General features: G+C 37.6%; 1 protein-coding gene across 2 annotated transcripts in view; it reads left to right on the top strand.

Annotated features, from left to right (window-relative positions):
* Nucleotides 1–20,178, top strand: part of tbxas1 (thromboxane A synthase 1 (platelet)) — a 97,806-nt gene that overhangs the window by 40,867 nt on the left and 36,761 nt on the right. For both annotated transcript variants that reach the window (XM_049483605.1, XM_049483606.1), the window contains exons 4-6: nt 8,221–8,273; nt 14,377–14,473; nt 17,764–17,880. In XM_049483605.1, the coding sequence (XP_049339562.1) occupies nt 8,221–8,273; nt 14,377–14,473; nt 17,764–17,880 (267 nt within the window). The remainder of the gene's footprint in view (nt 1–8,220; nt 8,274–14,376; nt 14,474–17,763; nt 17,881–20,178) is intronic.

Genomic DNA, 20,178 nt, shown 5'->3' with positions numbered 1-20,178 from the left:
GAGAAGAGCTTCATTGACATAACTATCTGAAGGTCTGTCTATTTATATAGTGTCTAGTTATCAGCCTGACTATCGGTTTATTCAGCTCTTTTGCTCTGTCTGTCTTTCTGTCTGTCTTTCTGTCTGTCTTTCTGTCCGTCTTTCTGTCCGTCCGTCTGTCCGTCCGTCCGTCTGTCCGTCCGTCTGTCCGTCCGTCTGTCTGTCCGTCTGTCCGTCTGTCTGTCTGTCCGTCTGTCTGTCCGTCTGTCTGCCTGTGTCAATTTGTGTACCTAAATCAATCTATATATCTTTCAATAAGGTCTGTTTCCCTTCCCAGCTGTCTGTCTATCCATGTGTGTGTATCTATTGCCTAAATTCAATTTATTTATCTACCTATATAAAAATGTCTCTCTGTCACTCTACCCATCTTTCTATGTGTATGTCTCACTTACATTGTATTAATTTGTCTGTTTTCCACCTATTCGCCTACTGATCTGTCTATTCAAATGGATTTTTACAGTGTATGTATTCATCTGTGTGACTGTCTGTCTGTCAATCTGTGTTTGTCTACTCTGTCTATCCATATGACTCTGTCTGTCTCACTGGCCATTGATTTGTCTACCCATCTATTTATCCATATGCCTCTATTACAGCCTGTCTGTCTCTTCCTCGGCCTGTCTATCTGTATATCCATCCCACTGTCTGTGTGTCTGCATATCTTGTCTCCTGTCACTTCCAGTTCATCTGCTAAAGTGCATGTGGAAGTGCTGAAGCAGGGAATGAATATGCTGTTCATAATTACTGTGCATATCTGTATTGCTCCCCAGGTGAATAGGTGTGTTTGTGTGTGTGTGTATGTGTGTGTAAGAGAGAGAGAGAGAGTGTGTGTCTAGGTATGTATTTCAGCACGTCAGCAGACTTCAACTCGCAAACAGTCTCCAGAGTCCTGCTCTCGCAGAAGTCTCTGACCCAATTCTAGAGGCTATCCTCTAAGCCAGGTCTTGTATTTGTGTGTGTGTGTGTGTGTGTGTGTGTGTAAGAGAGAGAGAGAGAGAAAGAGAGAAAGAGAGAAAGAGAGAAAGAGAGAGAGAGAGAGAGAGAGAGAGAGGTAGGTAGGTTGCTGGTAGGTTTCACATCTACCTAAACATTTTGGCTTGTTGTCTCAGTGTTTTGCTTAGCGCTATATACTTTATAAATTTTAACAAAAGGTTTACCAATCAATTAATCAGTCAATCAAACTTTATTTTCACTCAGGAATACATTGAATTCATTTCAAATGTTTCCGACCCTTTACAACTAAAAGAGACTGAGAAAAAAATAACCGTTTGCAAAAGCATTTCACAAACAAACAAGAATAATCAACATTTTAATTAAATGAAAAAAGCACATAAAACCAAAAACAATAATAAAGTGATATCACATCTTTTGTCAGTAAACATGTTGCTGGCAGTGAGATATGCTAAACTTCTAATTGTATTATTTTGTATAGAAATTAAGGATAACCAACATTACCTCAGTTATTGGTCAGACGTTTTTATTGTGAGTTTGTGTAAATCTTCCTTAAAAAATAAAAAAAGTTAGACGTGTTGTGTTTAATCTGACACCTTACATGGCACGAAGTGGTGGGAAATATCAACCCTGTTACTTTATTAAATGGTTTAAGCCTTTCTGCAATAATAATAATTTGACTTCGGACTAAAATATTTTTACTTGGAACTGTACCTACAATTCAACAATGGGCCTTGTAGTGTCAATATATTGATCAGCAGGCTGAGAGCCCCAAACTGGATGAATTTAGTGTTGTTAAACTTGCTGTCTACATGCTTGTCGCTGAATGCATCACAAATCCTCACAGCTATGCTCTAGAACCAAAATCTAGAAAAATAATTATTTCAGTAGAGACAGTAGAGAAAGTTACTACAACAAAAACAGTTTTTATTAAAAAAAAAAAAAGATGAGCAGGTTTGCCAGTACTTTTGTCCACACAGTATATGTAAAAGAGCTCTTTTGTTGTATAGTGTTTCTGAATGAATGTGAATGGAGGGCAGTGAGTGAGAGATATCAAAGAAATAAACACAGACAAGCTGACAGAGAGGGAGAGACAGACTGCTGAATTGAAAGATAGACAGTGGAGTGAGAGTAAGGAATGTTTAGAAGGTGAGTACTCTTTCTTTCATTACCACTGCTCTGTCTCTCCATATCTGTCTCAATCTCTGTCTTTCTCTATCACTACCTGTGTGTCTCTCTGTCTTTTTTTCCTCACTCTCACTCCCAACCCACAACAGCACATTAGCAAGATGCGCTCCATTACGAAATACAACACTCATGGAGGTGATATTAGGTCCATTTAGAGCTCCAAACATCCTCCCTACAGTCTCACAAACTGACACACACACACACACACACACACACACACACACACACACACACACACACACACACACACACACACACACACACACACCTTGCTCTCCCTCCCACTCCGGCTCCCCTTCTCTCTCTTGTCGTCCTGGCTCGCATGTGTAATGAAGGTCCATGCACAGTAGCTGTCACAGCATTCACACTCTGCCATTCAGAGATGTAAGAAGCCATTAGGAAGATGAACAATAAAAGAAAAGCTTTCTGAACATGAAGGACGTGCAGTTTGTCAGCAAAACAACTGAAAGTGGCTAATCTTCTTTTTAAGAGAATTCCAATAGGACAAACTTCAGAATGCAGCCTGTCTGCTTCAGTCAGGCTCGCTTTATTGACCTTCCCCATCTGTGATGAATCCTCAATTAGGCCTGTGGTGGACTGCAGGGAGCGACCCATTCATTTGAGTTTAGCTATGCTGCACTGGGTTCAGCCCATGTCTAGCGATGGCACATGCACTACTGTGCGAACCATGCCTGTTGTTTTTTTTTTTCCCCACAGGTCCATTTTTGGTCTGTCTGTAAAGGAATCTGTCTAATTAAAGGTAATGTTTTTGTTACTGGTCATTTTAGACTATATATATGTAGATTACATCTGTTTTAATCAATGGCAATAAAATATACATATGGTGCCTCTTAGAAAAACTATCGCTGACTGTAGCACTTCTTACATAAAACTTTAGCATGAATGAGAGGGGCTAAACTGATGATGTTGAAGTAGTTATATAGGAGGTGTGAAAATAGTTTTTTGTGATATCACACAGCAAGTGCTTTAATATTGACTATATAGCAACTTCTTAACTTTTAATGGAAGTCAGTGTAAAAAGAATTTATTTCAGGTAATTTTTTGAGAATTTCTATTGGTCCATTCATCAAGAGATTTTGACAGTGTTAGGGACCATTTTTTTGTTTAAATAATGTAGAAATCTAAAAATTGTCAAAAATGAAGATACCTGTTTTAATTGGACAGCAAAGATATGGATTATATCCACTGGAGAAAGAATATTTAAACAAACACTTTGAAGATGCCATATTTAGATGCTTTTAAAACCTTATTGTTCTGTTATATGTTGTATGTTAACTAAACTATTAGTTTTAGTATGATTGCATTCTACTCTGGAAAGTGCCATTCAGGATACTTTTTAATACTGTCCGTTTCTAAAAAGCTGTATTTAAGTACAGTATTTTTACTAATTTTGTTAAAAAAGTCAAGTACATTTTTTGAAGATCATTTTTTACAGCTGACTTTACAAAGCAATTCTACAGAAATCAGACAGTAATAGGATCAACAAAAAACAACAGAAAATATAATGCACTTCAGTGTGGTAGATGGCAATAACAGGAAGCTAGGCATAGATGTCTAAGAAAATATTGTTTTAGCAATGTATGGCTATTTTTTTTTTTTTGCTATACTGTATCGATTTTCAAAAACACAGTATTTATTATTGATTATTAGATTACATGTAAAGATTGATGGCAAGACATTGGTTCATTCATCATATATAATATATAAACCATAACCCCTACATCATGATAACGCAACTTATGGCCAAGTTGCTGGAAGTACACAGCCCTAGTTGTTCAGCTTGTTTTGACCTATAGTATTAGTAGCAGGAGAGCCTGGTGCTTAGACTGATGTGATGTGAAGGGGCAGCTGGTCTAACATGGTTCGCAGGGGGAGACTGACAGTCAGTCTTCTATCGTGTGAAGCCAGAGATGTGGGCAGTCAATAACTTGGAAAAAAAGAGATATAATTAGTTTTGATTGAATTTGATTGGAGTGCAGAGCATGTGAACACTATCAGAGTGCTGTTAACAACTCTGAGACGACTTCAGATCTGACTATAATGTCCTATTCGAAAGGAGAGAGCCAGAAGGTAACATAGACATGAGAGCCCCCTGAAACGTGCAGTACACTATAATGCCATATTCCAGTTTGGCATTATACTGTTTGAGGTACCTTTACATAGGTAAATGATCTTTTCTTACAGAACCAAAAGTGGTTCTTGTGTGGCATTGCTCAGAGAGCCCTTTGTAACACCTTTGTAGACACTTAAGGAGATACACACATGCAGAAATGCACAGATCCGCTCTTCTACAAATGACAGAACAGTAATAAAAGGCTTGGGGAGAGAAGATCAGGACAAAAGGGCACACCCCGCTGCTTAATGCTCAGTGAGGAATGGACACACACACACACACACACACACACACATGAACACATCACTGCCTAATGCCCTCCAGGGAGACTGTAGGAATGGCATTGGCCAGCATCTCTGGGTAGAAAAGGGGAGGGCAGAGGGCATGGTGCCAGCACTGTCCGCTCCTTCATTAGCTCGGAGATGGGAGAGTCAAAGACTGTCATGCATACCAAATCAACTGTGTGTTTGTGTGTGTGTGTGTGTGTTTTTGTATGTTTGTGTGTGTGTGTGTGTGTGCAAGAACATAAAGCATCCTATATGTTTTTAAAAATACACTAAATGTCTAAATGTTTGTATGCACCCCTTTTAATGAAGACATTCAGCTACTTTACATTGCATCCATTGCTGACATGTGTGTGCAAATCACATACACAATTCACACATGCACAGCTTGTCTAGTCACTGTTAAAAAAATGTAGAACTGCCAGTACTATATTGCTCTCAGGATCAGATAAACATGAACCTGTATGTTGGCACCTTTCCTAATGCCAGATGAGGGTTGGGAGCTGAGTGGAGCAGTGGAACTGTGTTCTCTGAAATAATGATGCTCCATCCAATACATTTGTAAGGGATGAGTTGGGGAGCTGGGATGATGTGTGCTTTTTGCTTCAAAATCTTGTAAACGAACTTCACTTTTTAATATTCTTAGTTTTAGAAGACACAGAGAATGAATAAGTGTCCCAATACTTTTGTCCATATAGTATATGTTCTCCAAAGCTGTGTTCATATGATACAGAGCTGTGCATTCTTAGATGTCTTATTCTTAGTCTCTTGTCTCTCGGTACAGGTTCCTCAAAAAGACCCTCTCAGAAATCCTCAAGTGTGCCTCTTGGCATCCTGCATCTGCTCTGTACTGACCCCTAGTGGCTGACCAGACCTTTTAAAATCCCTATTTCATCTCATCTGCCTCATCCACAATCCTCTGCATCAAACCACCTCAGTGAACACCTGCCACGTTGCTCCTTTATACCCCCTTTTTTTCATTTTTTTTTATAGAGAGCGGCATCATTCTCAATATGCTCATGCAGATGTTTGCTGCGTCAGCTGTTGTTAGCTTTATTGTTCCACCCTTCAGACAGTGTATGAAAGTGAGCTGAAGTTAAAATAGAACAGAAAGGTCAAAGCAAGCTCATTTTTAGACCTTAGTTTAATGTTTTTGAAAGCTTTAACATTTGATTTCATTTTTAATCTGTATTAAGTCATACCATGCCAAGCTGCTTACTCACAACTGCTGAAGATGCTTCAGATCCATGATGGAATCAGGAATATTAAAGCGAATACATTGACCTTGGCGTATAGAGGTGAGCGAGGTCATGCGATGGCAGGCGATTGATGAAAGCCGATTAAACAGCAAAGCAAGGCGAGAGCAATTACTGACACTGCACATGAATATTTGTGAATATGCTAATCTCCGCAAACGTGCCCACCCACCGAGAACAAAAGGAATTAGTGTTCATCAAGTCTGTGTCTCTCTTGCAGGTCCTTAACCATTCTCTCACTTCTTTATCATTTAACCTGCTCACTGTCTTTCCCTCTGGTCTGTATTTCTTTTTTTTCTTTCTATTTCTCACACATCTCTTTCTCTCCAGCTCTGTCTCTCTTTCTGTCATTTTCTTTCAGTGTTCCATTGTTTTTGTCTTTCTCTCTCTATTGTTTTTTCTTTCTACCCTATCACTCAACAGTATTCCTATTCTTTTACTCTTTTTTATGCAGTACAGCCTTTATATAATTCATTAGTATTATATATGTAATGGCAAAGGCCTTATGTAGCATATACCCTGTATATCCTATATGCCACATACCTCATATCGTCGTTGTTCAATGAAAAACGTGTATCTCCAAAATAGCTTCTTTACAGGAGAGAGATAAAACCTTATTAACTTTCAATGGAAGTCAGTGTTAAGAGTTTATTTTAGGTCTAAGGCACTCTATTGGGAAAAATTACTAAAAAGCCTTTAATGTGTCTTGGCAAGGAAATCTAAAAACATTGAGGCAGACGTGTTTTTTTTTTCTTTCTTTCTTTCATATTTCAATTTTTGCCTGGCTTTAAAAAAGCACCTGTTAGAAAGATTCACAGTTCTAATACTCCTAGTGGCCCTTTAGCCTATATTTTTCTTTATTTTAGGTAATTTTTGTCCATTTATTTGTCCATTTATCAACATATTTTGACAGTGTAAGGAACAGTTTGATTGATTTCATTGCTAAAAAAAAAAGAACAGCAAAAACTGTTTTTCATTAGACAGCGACAATACACTATATATTTTATTTACTAAATACCCCATACACCTTAAGCACTGCATACATAAAATAACATATACCCTATATAACATGTACCCATGCATATGTCTTGTATAACTCAATTACATTATACTTTCTTTACCATATACCTCATACCATATGCTCTATATCTCATATACTGTATACCATGATACCCTGTGCCTTAGATGTCATTTATTCTATAAACCGTATACCTTATATACACTACACACTTTATGGGCCCTTTATAACATATATCTTAAACACCATGTTTTCTAGACCCTTTTATATTTAATTTATAATATACTGTACACATACATGTGTGTGTATATATATTATACCTTTTTTTCACATACCTTAAAGCAGCAGTCCGTAAGATTATCTATTAAATTGAATGCAGTAATACTCCTGAGTGGGAAGGGGACAAACTATTATAATAAATGGTATCTACGGTTTCTGTGACCATCCTTGCAAAGCCAAATACAGTATGATCATTCTAAAAACAGGCTGGTAGGTTCCAGGAGTTTTTTTTAAGCCACAACAGCAGCATTTGAACAACCACAGCACTGCTAATGACACTGCTTACCAAACATAGTCCCTGTCTGCTTATTCGCAAACCAAAGACCAAAGAAATGCAGAATTAAAACTGAAAAGAGTTGACACACTAAAACAGGGAGAATGAGTTCTCACAAAACTCAAGATTCATCTGCTCTGAAATATAATGCAATATTTTAAAGTACATTTCAATGTTCTTGGTAAACATTGCAATGCCTCTTATACCTCTTATTGTATATGCCTCTTATACTTTAGGTATGATATTGGTATACAGTTCATGCTTCCTACTATATGCCCTCCTAAACTGAACTATAGGAACAGAGATTAAGCAATGTTAGCTTTGCTTCACAAAGTCCGACCCCTTTGTTTGTCCTGACACTGTAGGTTATTCTAGGTTTTCTCTGGTTTCTGGAAATATTTTTATGAAAAAACACACACACACCCCTTGGTACACACAACACGACACACACAAACACACACACACACACAGTGAACTTAGCTTTGTTTTTCAAGGATTGTGCTCCAAAAGTTATTAAGCTGTCAGTCAGCTGTCACGCTCACATATATATAAAAAAAAAACAGCGTCTCTCAGGCTGGAGCTTTAACATTACTAACACACACACGCACACGCGCGCGCACACACACACACACACACACCAAGGTTTCATCAGTTCATTCATTTCTCTGGGTGATTATGCAAACACATCAAAACCTCTTTACTCACATATTTGATATTACCGTGTTTGACCCAGCCTCGCTCCCCTCTGCAGCATGTGTGTGTGTGTGTGTGTGTTATAACTGTGTTTTTCTTCATTTCAGGGTTTCTTCGATGCCCACAGAGACCTGATCAACCAGTATGGCAGAGTTTGTGGGTAAGGACACTAGTTATTTCCTGTAAATAGAAATGTATTTTGGGTTGTTCAGTAAAGCATGAATTACACATTTCTAAATGATTTATTCTCTGTGCAATAAGCTTTATTCAATAGGATTCAAGGATTCAAGGATTCAAGGAGATTTTATTGTCATTCGCATCTTATGTGGTACATGAGGTGGAACGAAATTGTGATCTCACGATCCAGTTTACACCCAGGAGCTGTTATTAAATAGATATATAGATAAAAGTACAATAAAGGAATACAATAAAAATAGAATATACAAAATAGTTAAAGATAAATACCCCAAATGAAATAAATAGAAAGAGTAGACAGGTTGCAACAACAAGTCCAGAGTGCAAATGTGCTATAGCAGCATGAAATGAATTAGAGCAGTAGAAAATAAAGTGTCTCAGTGCGGGTAAAGTGACCGTGTTTGTGCAGTAATTGTCCTTGTGTGTCAGTGCAGTGTGTTGTTAAGTGGAGTTTAAGAGTCTTATAGCTTCCGGAATGAAGCTGTTTCTCAGTCTGGTTGTTTTGCACTTAGACCCTTACATGAGTACAATATCGGAGCCCTGTTGTTATTTAAAAAGGACTGTTCTCGCCTTATAACTTTTTTTTACTACTCTGTTATGCAAACTGTTCAAAACTGAATTAATACCTAAATGTACTCATTATTGTAAATTTGGCAGGATGTCTAGGAAGTGACCTGATACTGCTATATGTGAGTTCACTGAGTTTTCTCTATATACTGATAAACTCTATTATGATAAACTATAATGCAATAAATAAGCGTTTAATGAGTTAATTCCCATCAATTTTTTAGTCTCTTTTCACAATACTCTAGTTGCAACAACACAGTGTTTTGATTTTGTATTATTATAATTGTTAAAACTAATAATAATGTAGTTATTAAAATAAATTGTTAACACTTCTTGTTATATTGTATCTACGAACTTTTCAGTAAGTACTAATTGTTCAGTACCTACAAATTCCTCAATAAATAAGGATATTTTATTCTGTGTCTACTAATTACTCAGCATCTAGTACCTACAAACTATTCAGTTTCTCCTTACTAATAAAGAAGTATTATATACTTACGTTTCAATAAATAGTATTATTGATAGATATTCTATTAATATATATTCTGTATAGATATTAATAGGTGTTCTGTATCGATTTATTATTTAGTATTTACAGTATCTGCTAATTATTCTGTACCTACTAACTATTCAAGTATTCTTTAATCAATAAATACTAATTATTCAGTGAGTGCTAATTGTTCTGAATCTCTTCTCAAACTCTAGTGTAACTTATTTGCTGTATGCACTGACATTCGGGTCTTAAGGAGTGAAATATTTTTTTGTGAAAATGTGTCACACTCATCATTTTATCATCACACTGGTGAGAATGTGGCTGCTGTTGGACTCCAGCAGGGATTCTTTGTGGTTGAAACAACAAAAACAAATTGAGTTTCTTTGAGATTTTTTGGTTCAGCTACATCAAAGCGTGTGCATATCAGGCCTAAATGTTTAATTCAGCCTTTTATGCCTTTTTAGTCTTTTTAAACCACATAATCCTGGTGATTTCTCCAGCTCCTCCTCGAGCTTTCAAGATAGAACAACCAAACCTAGCTTCAGGCATCTGGCCTATTTTCTCCAAACTGCTTTCTTTCTTACACTTTTAAAGCACCAAACTTTTATATGGCGCTTGAGGCAGTTGGCCCAGAATGTGGCACTGCTTTCCATATGGATGGCCTCACTTCTGTTCCCCTTTCTTTCACTCCTTCTTGTTCTACCCCAAAGACCCTCATTCATTTTTAAAAGACCCCTTTTTACTGTTTTACTCAAGCCTAACTCACTTCCATGTCATGTGTGCATGTGTTCAGGTTTGGTAATTTGGCTTAAAACCATCATTTGCACACTTTTATGCTGAAATTTGCCTTCTGGTTTCCTCCATGCCTCCCTGCACACAGTGTTCTCTCGTTTACTGCCTCTAACAGGCCTCCGCGTACTCGCCCGGACTTTTCCATAATCAGGCAGCGCTGGCTGCTCACAGAGCTTCTAGTGTGTTTTGATTTAGCTCAGCCGCTGTGCGATGGGCAGTGAGATTAGCTTGTGTTTGATACCACCGCCTGCTCTGCAGAGATCAAAGACAGTCGGGAGGAACCAGGCTCGCTGTGTTCGGTACGAGCCGAGCAGAGGAACTGAGGGTGGAGGACGGAGAGGGTGGGGAGCTAGATTTAATGCTCAGACCGGAAAATGGGAGGACAGAGTCAAAAACGTGTGGATATACGTCAAAGACATTACTACAGCTTTCAATTGGAGTAATCCAGCAGCCTGAGACTGCCTTTGAAATGTGTTTATCACTGTACTGCACTCTGAGTTCTACACTTGTCAGCTTCCAGTACATGATTATCAGTCATCAGAGATTCGGGAGGGAAAAGTCTCATCAAGTAGAACTACTCTGGTCAAAGAATTGGTAGATTTGTGAATCAAAAAGTGGACAATTTGCCTTTTCCATCCTTTTCTAAGCGTTTTCAGATCTGAGGGTGCTGAGTTAAAGGCAGAGGAACTTTAAACAGACAATGATTGGTATAACATGCAGGAAAACACAGGAGATAATGGTCTGTAAGTTGGCAATACAATGCAAAGTAAAGAAGCAAACAGACTCTTTCATTTTCACAATAGAAAATAACAGATAAATAAGATCTAATATGCAAGTGACTACTTATGAGAGAACTGTCTCTGATTGGATAAGGGTGAACACAAGACAGAATGTTCAGGGGAAGGTGGATTGTGGGAAATTACATCTATTGAGTTCATGGAAATACATGAAAGGCCTGCGATTGTTACATCAGGAACCCCCCTACCAGTTTCTGACATCAACACAGACACTAGACTAGTGGAAGAAAGATTTTCCCATATTATATATGATATGATTTCAGCTTTGGTCTCCCTATGATTTAATTTAGAATTCAAAGTGGATTCTATGACTGTGAGTTTCCCAGGTCTTTCTCCTCCTGTTGACAGAAGGATGTTCTTGGTGGTGAAATGTTGTGTTTGCTGTACAGCAAATATGTTTTCTGTTACTTTGCCCAAATAGTTAAACTTTGGATTCATCCAAAGCGTACTGCTCCAAAAGTCATAGTTTTTAGTCCTGATCTAGACCAGGGGTTTTCTGATAGTTTTTTGGAGTCTTGCGCTGATGTTTTTTTTTTTCTTTTTTTTTCTTTTTTTTTGTAAAGCAAAGGTTTCCTCCTTGCACTTGTCTCATTAAAAATTGACTTCTTTGGAAAATGTTTATGTTTTATGGTAGATACAGGAGTTATATGAAGGTCCCATGGTATCATTTTATTCACATGGTATCATTTTATATCTTGCCGTCTGCTTTTACACTAAACTTGCTAGTACAGCCTGACCTGACCATGATGACAGATATTTGTACATTCATGGCCCAAAGTTTCTTGTTTTTTTTTTCTTCCTCAATTTATTTTATTTTTTTCAACTACCATTTGTTGGAAACATCTTGAAATGTCTGGCTGCAGACCAGAGGCTGCGAGCATTCTTAAAGAGCCTTCCTTCCCAGTGTGAAGAAAAGCATTGCCACAGATTGCAGGGCTTCTGGGATCACTGCCATGACATCTTGGCTACTGGGCATCTGTGTACCCAAGGGATTCAGAATCTCTGAAGAACACAGTTTAAGAGTACTAGAAGACCATTAGAACAGGTGCACTCAGAGATGAACGGTAAACAGCTCCAGTGTTTATGGTCTTCTGCACTAATGAGGCCTGTGGATTGTAAAAATTCATACAATTATATAAATACTGGGTTAAAAAAAGAGAAAAAAACTGTTTGGGTAATTTCCTAGACCTGGGTTATTTTAATAGAACAGAATACATACTGTATTATACTGATCCAGCATACAAGTAAGTAGAAGAGAAACTCTCAAAAAGATAATTACTACAGCTATGAAAAAACGCTTTCTCTGCTGCTGCTCCAAACTTAAATTGCACTTAAAACAGAACCTTCTTTCTGTATTAAATTTCTTGCTCCTGTCTCAGACAGGTCTGTCCAATAAGCGGAGAGAGTGGTCTTACGTGGTTGCTGTCCTACATTTTGGTAAAGACAAACCAAACCAAGAGGAACAGTTTAACTGAGCTCTAACTGATTTAAAACACTCTAAAAAATGAAAGGAGCACAATGCAAAAGTACTGCAATACATTTCAGCTTTTGGATAACTTTTACCAAGGTCTCAGACCTTAATTAGCCTGTTAGAGCTTTGGCTTTTTCACAGCCATCATTAGGAGAAGCCAGGTGCTGCAAACTTCAAAGCTTTAAAAATACTCTCTTCAAACTTAAACCCAACAATCAGCAGCGATGAGCTCCTTTGAGATACTGCCTAGTCAAATAATTGAAAATCATGACAGTACTTAGGCTGTCTTCAGACTGCCAGGCATGTGTATATATAGCTCTGAAAAAAAAACCCACTTTAAACATGAAGATTTTTTTTTTCGGATTTTACCAAATTGAAATCCTCTGGAATATAGTCAAGAGGAAGATGGATGATCACAAGCCATCAAACTAAGCCAAACTGCTTGAATTTTTGTACCAGGAGTGACATAAAGTTAGCCAAAAGCAGTGTGTAAGACTGGTGGAGGAGAACATGGATCAGGAGAAGATGCATGAAAACTTTAGTTAAAACACAGGGTTATTCCACCAAATATTGATTTCTGAACTCTTAAAACTTTATGAACTTGTTTTCTCTGCAATTTTTGAGATCTGATAGCTCTGCTTTTTTTGTTATTTCAGCCATTTCTCATTTTCTGCAACTAAATGCTCTAAATGAATATTTTGATTTAGAATTTGGAAGAAATGTTTTTCATAGTTTATAGAATAAAACAACAATGTTCATTTCACTCAAACGTATACCTATAAATAGAAAAATCAGAGAAACTGATTCAGAAACTGAAGTGGTCTCTAATTTTTTTCCAGAGCTGTATATTGTATCTATCCTGATGCTTGATAGTCTTGACAGTTAGAAACCACATGAAATCCAAAATCAGATCCAAACCACATTTGAAAGTGGTTATAAATGGTTTATACATTTTGTATAAAGGAGGTTATTAAGAGTTATCAGTTAGGTTGTAAATACTTTAATTATATTTATATAGCATCAGACATTTCTGAAGGAAGTAAAACAATGACAACAAAACACTACCTGGCTTCTTTCAATACTGTTAATTATTCTGTCTAACATCTTTTGGTAGTGTTAATTAATGCTGATAATTAACCCACTGGGCTATGTGAAAACTGTCCACCACTGTGGAACTAACCCAGCAGCAACAAGGCAGCACTTTCCTACAAAAAGAAAAACAACGCACAATTCAGCAATTTTAAAAGCGCACAACAAAAGCCAATTCATTAATAATATGAACTATAGCCTCTTATTAAAGGGAAGATGCGTTTGAAGACCGTATGGGCTGGAGAATTTCATTGTTTCAGTTTTTGCCTGTAAGGTTTTGTATCCAATTATCACTGCTTAATAAAGACATCCAATTATCTGCTTTTTCCTCCCAAACCCGTTCTTATTAAAAAAAGGCAGTTAATAAGCACAAGTTTCCATATAGGGAGATGAGAATATTCCAAACACATATTCATACACTCATGTATTCATATGCACACACACACATAAAAGCCCCATACACACATTATTGAAATGAATGAATTGTAGCTGAGTACACAACCGTGATAAGAAAGCCACACAACCTTGGCAAGCCACTTTTACTGAGCTGACTTTGACACCAACATGAAACATGAACAAAGCTAAGCGTGTATCTAGACGCCAACGAGAGGGATGGTAGAGAATGTGGTTCTCTTGAAGGATTTCAGTGTTAGGCTGTGTGTTTGTGTGTGTGTGTTTGTGTGTGTGTGAGAGAGAGAGAGGGAGAGGGAGAGAGAGGGAGAGGGAGAGAGAGTAAGAATAAAATTGTTTTGTACATTACACACACTGTTTTCTTGTCTGTTGTTATTGCCATTAGAATGAATAGATTCCTGTTTTGTATTCATGGATTCGCCTGGGTGTCCGTTCTGATTTTTCCCAGGTACTATCTAGGCCGGCGGCCAGTGGTGGTGGTAGCTGACCCAGACATGCTCAGACAGGTGATGGTGAAAGAGTTCCAGAAGTTTCCCAACAGAATGGTAGGTTTCATGCTTATTTGTACATTTGTAAACACATTCAGTGATGTAGAGGTCTGGATTCTGGGGTGACTGGTGTGTTGTTTTAAGAACACCTTATGCTTATTACACATTTTATTTTTATTACACATTATCACCACCGGCCTAATATTGAGTAGGCCCCAGTTTTACAGCTACAACAGATCTGGCCATTAAAGGCGTGGACTCCACAAGACCTCTGAATTTGTCTTTTAGAATCTGGCAGCATGATAATAGCAGCAGATCTTTTTAACTCCCAGCCTTTCAACCCCAACCAGGCCGCTGAGGTCACTGGTAATGATCACATGACTTATTTATCAAAGTATGGAGGCAGGTCTCAAGCCAGCTTTACTCTGAGAGCAGCGCCTACTGGGTAATGCCGAAGGGAGAATGATGACAGCAGGACTAAATCAATACTCACACTGTGTGCAGCAGCACTGGACCAAGAGCATGCTTTTTCCATATTTAAAAAGCCAGCAGTTTATAAATACCATATCTCAACCACTGACCCACAGAGCTTTATGCTGTGTGACACAGGTCAGCATGGTGAAAATGGCTGTGTGTGTGTGTGCAAGTGTGTGTGTGTATGTAGTAGTAGTAAGTGTTAATGAACAGCTCACAATACGCACGCCATCTGTGACAGACAGCGGGAGAAAACTCATAAAGTAGATCACCATGGCGGCCCAGAAACAAACGCAGTGTGTTGGCTTCTGTAAGTGCAAATACATACTATACATTTCCATCTACAGATAAACACATACACATCAATCTAATCAATAGTGCTGAACCAGCATTCTGCTCTACAGCCTCGTTTTGGTCACCTTTACTAGTAAAAACCTCACTGTAAAAACCTGGCCACCATGGCACAGACTAGCAGATAGACTATTGCTTTAATTAGCCATGTTTAGCCAGACTAAAGGCAGAAAATACTAATGCAGGAGAGTAAAGTAAAGTAAAATTTCTACAAGAACAAGCTCCTGTCAGTGACTCAGTGAAGAAGTTAGTCAGTTAGTTATTCAGACAATCAATGCGTTTGGTAGTCAGTCCGTGAGTTAAGTAAATAAGAAATGAATAAGCCATATTTAGACAGGTTGAGTTGTTGGCACAGGGAATTAATCAGTCAGTTGGTCAGTTGGCTAGTTAGTCAGCTAAGTAGCTAATAAGTCAGAACATTGATAGCTAGACAGCCAGGTGGATAGCTACTCAATTTGTTAGCTATTTGTAACTGCAGTTAGCTACTCAATCATCTATTTAACTTGTTAAGTATTTAGCAAAGAAACTTGGCTAGTCTGTCCTTTCATTCAGTTAGCTAGTAAATTACTTAATAAATCAACCTGTTGGGTATTTAGATAGTTATGTATCTCTATAGTTAGATATTTAGTTAGCTACTGAGTTATCTGGTTTTCAGATTGTTATCTATTCAGTAATTTTCTCAATTAGCTAGTCAATCTGTGATCATTGAGCTAGTTAGTTTGTTACTTGGTTTACTTAGTAAGTTGTTTTTAGCTTTTGATCTAATCAATTTTAAAGTAATTGAAGTTGGGCCTTTTTTTTAGAACCAGTTTATTTTATTTTATTAACTAGCCACTGTCCTCATATTCCACTCTACAGCCTTGTTTGTTCGCCTAGACTAGACTCACTGTCTCATTCTCACACAGTAAAAATCTGGCCAACATGGCGCAGACTAGCAGATGGGCAATTGCTTTAATTAGCCGTATTTAGGCAGCCTGAGCTATTAGTACAGGGAAAGTAAAAATTGTTCCTAAAAGAACAAGCTTCAGACAGAACCCCCATGGAGAAATCCCTTTAGTGTCAGAGATTCTGTAATGGATTATAGAGGTCATGTTAAAGATGGTTTGATCTGGCTCATTTGGGCTAGCTTTTGGGTCACTTCATCTTCATTGCAGTATTACTTTCAAAAGCATAAAAGCTTTCAAGGGTAGAGTCCTGTGGAAGGGCAAAAACATTAGGAGCTGTGATGTTTAGTCTTCAGTCTTCAGTCTTTAGTCTTTAGTGTAGAATAAACGTACCGACTGAGTAACCTTGAACAAGTCTTACATTTTTAATGGAACTGGTTCTTCGGACAATACATTTTTTAATTTATTAACGGAATTCAGTTCAACTTGTGCTATCAAAACAGCTCTGACCCATTGACATAAGACCTCTCAAAGTGTTGTGTGGTATCTTGCACTAAGACGTTAGCGTCAGTCTATCATAGCCACCGAGTTAGTTAGCTGTTTAGCATATTGATTAAGGAATGTTTTACAGGTAACATTTTCTATGTTCTATCAGAAACTCAGTGACGAATGTTTCAATTAAAATATGCTCAGAACAAATGATATATGGCTGATCATCCAGCCAGTTAACTAGTCAGCCAGATAATCAGCTGAGTCAGGTATAGTTAGTTGGTAAGTTGGGTATTTAGTCAGGTTTATGTAGTCTGTTGGGTAGCTAGATATAATTATAGTGAATGAACTATAGTTTGTTAACTGTCTCGTTCTACAGTAGATAGTCACTTAATTTGTTAGTTAGTCATTTAACTCCTTAACAGGCCAGGATGTTTGTCAATTATCTGTTTGACATTACACTACTAAATCTTGAGGATTTCAGTTCAAGCATTATATAAAAAGATTTAATGTTTGATAAACATTACATTACATAAGTGAAATTGTAATAGAAAAATATTTTAAAAAGTTTTTATGTAAATCTACTAATGTCACAATATTTTGAACAAAATCATAAACCTGGCTCTTTCCTGAACTTTATTTCCCTGGATACAAATCAAACAGTTCATGTCCTCTAAAGCTTTAGTTTCGTTATGTTTGTCTAGTTTTTACATCTATTTTTAAACATGCAGAATTTGGGTTGAATTTGGTTGTTCCTGATCTGGAATTATTAAGTGGAGTAGATCCCTTAAACATTAGAATGTATTTAGAATGTAAATAAGTTATTTTACTGCAGAAAAACTGGGTTTTGTATCACCTACACCTGTAGTCTGTATACAATGCATGTAAAGGGGTTAATAAGTGAGTCAGCTAGTCAGTCAAGTTCCAGTCATTTAGTTTGGATAGTTGAATAATTGTATAAATGACAGTCATCCAATTAGCTACCAATTAGTTAGTAAGACAGCTATTAGCCAACTTGCTAGTTAATCTATCAGAGAGTCAGCCAGTCAATCAGTTAGCTAGTCACTCCTGATATTCAGGAATGTTTTGCAGGTACTGTTTTCATGACCAGCGTCATTTTAGAAAATGTTCCACTGTCCTCTTCCACAGAAACTCAGGGCGGCTACTAAGCCCATGACTGAGAGCGTGCTCATGCTGAGGAACGAACGGTGGAAACGAGTGCGCAGCATCCTCACACCATCCTTCAGTGCAGCCAAGATGAAAGAGGTGAGCTCCTTCTCTCCTTTGTTCACCTGTTTTCGTTATTGAAACCAGTGAAGTGTGAAATCTGATCAGAAGGGGTTCTTGTTCACAGAGTGAGGAACTGCAGGTAAGAATCAGATTATTAGTTTGGAAGAAAAGCTCGTTTTTGTTTCAGGCTGTAACCTTCTTCTAATCTTTTGATCTGTAATCAGCACACCAGCTGCTTTAATCTGCTCTGTCAGCATTGTTATGACAATTATGAGGTCAGATAAACACACACATCCATCCACCCATACATGCACACACAAGTGTCAATAGCTCATAGTATCTTTCACCTTCTCCTTTGCACATCTGGAGTGTTTGAAGTGCAAACTGCATCAGTGGAGAGGAATGCACATCCATCATCTGCACTGGCCTTGAGTGGGGAGGGCTTTGGAAATTGACTACTGGTGTGAAATTCTGGGCAGCCTCAGAACACTAACGTAAGCACACACAAAAGCACACAGTACTGAATGGGAAAATGATATGAGGAGTAGAGCCTTTTGGAAGGCGTTCCATTCCGTTTCATCAATCTGATAACCATGTGTCTTCTCACTGTGCACTCCCTGACCTGCAGTGTGTCACAGTAAACTCGGACGCCACTGGTTGATGGATGCCAGTACCTGTATATTCATCACTGCTGTTGTATAAGAGCCGTGTATCTGCTGGCCAAACACTGGTACATCAACAGAGAAGCAAGGAGGACAGACCAGAGACAGAGAAAGGCCACTGCACTGTGTGTTACCCATCTCTTTGTTATTGTTATGTTGAACAGGATTTAGTAGAAAGAATGGCTGCAAGCCCCCTGGAAGAGGAGTGAAGATGGTGCATGCTCTTGCTCCAAGAAGTAAAAGAAATAAATCAAGAAATGGAAAGATAAAAGAAAGAATGTAGATAAAAGCTGAGGAAGAATAAAGATGAGGAGAGTAACAGAGCAGCCAAAATCAAGATTTGATTAGGCTTAGCTCCATTTGTTTTGTATTTTGTCTTGCACTATGTGTTGTCTTGACAGTTTATCTGTGGTAAATTATTTCATTTTGTTTATTTGAATTGTCTTGTCTAATAATTATGTGCTTAAGAGGATACTGTTGAAAATCATCCAGTTGGATAGCATAAGTACATTTTATTTTGGGATAATTTATGGGCATTAATAAAGAGACTTACAGTTAATTGTTTAGTTAATTTGTCAGCCAGTTAGAAATAGTTAATTCATTAGCATAGTTAGCATCCTTACGTAAATCATTAAGTCAGTTTGTTGGTTAGTTTGATTTTTAGTCAGCTGGTTATTTAGTGAGATAATAAACTGTTAGTTAGGTGGTTTGTTGGTCAGTTAGTTACTCAGGCAGATGGTTGATTAGTTTGTCAGTCAGTCAAACCTTCCCTTATGTTTGTAGTTATTTAGTTAGTCAGTCATTCAGTTTGTTAGTTACTTAGTTACTGCTGTTTAGTTAGTCAAGTAGTTCAGCAGTTATTTACTAAGTGTGTTTGTCAGTAGGTCAGTTATTCAGTTTGTTAGGTAGTTAGTCAGTCAGTTAGCCTGTTGCTGTATAATTAGTTTATTGCTGTTAAATTAGTCACTTTGTTAGTTTGCTGCTTATACAGCCAGTTAGTTATTTAGTGACTGTTAGGTTACTGATTAGCTAGACCATCAGTTCGTTATTTTGTAAGTCAGTTGGTTAGTTAGTTTCCTTTTTAGTTAGACAGTCAGTTATTTCTTGAGTTTATTTTTAGTTAGTCAATCAATTATTTTAAAGTCAGTTGGTTAGTTAGTTTGACTTTTAATGATACAGTCAGTTATTTTGTAAGTCAAGACTGTCAATTAATTGGTTGGTTAGTTAGTATGCTTGTTATTAGACTCTCAGTTGTCAGTTGGTTATTTTGTATGCTTTTTAGTGAGACAGTAGGTTAGTTATTTGGTAAGTCAGTTGGTTATTTTTTTATGCTTTTTAGTGAGACAGTTGGGTAGTTGTTTCGTAATTCAGTTGGTTATTTTGTATGCTTTTCAGTAAGACAGTTGGTTAGTTTGAGTTAGTAAATGTTGATAAAATTACCTGAAATTACTTTGTCACTGGCAACTAACACACTTGTATAAGTTCTGATGAGTGGAGCTTAACTGGATAAAGTAACTACAGTCCATCATATTCTCCTCATGTCCTCCCTATAGAGCATTAACTCTCAGCTCCACTCTCTGCCTGCTTGCGTGCATGCCTGCGTGCGTTACCTTACCAGAGAACTTAATGAACACACACATAGTCTAGCACAGATCTACTGCTGTCCCCTGCC

Source organism: Astyanax mexicanus, chromosome 9, assembly GCF_023375975.1.
Source record: "Astyanax mexicanus isolate ESR-SI-001 chromosome 9, AstMex3_surface, whole genome shotgun sequence".
In the NCBI taxonomy this organism is placed as follows: Eukaryota; Metazoa; Chordata; class Actinopteri; order Characiformes; family Acestrorhamphidae; genus Astyanax; species Astyanax mexicanus.
This window is presented reverse-complemented; position numbering and strand designations above follow the sequence as displayed.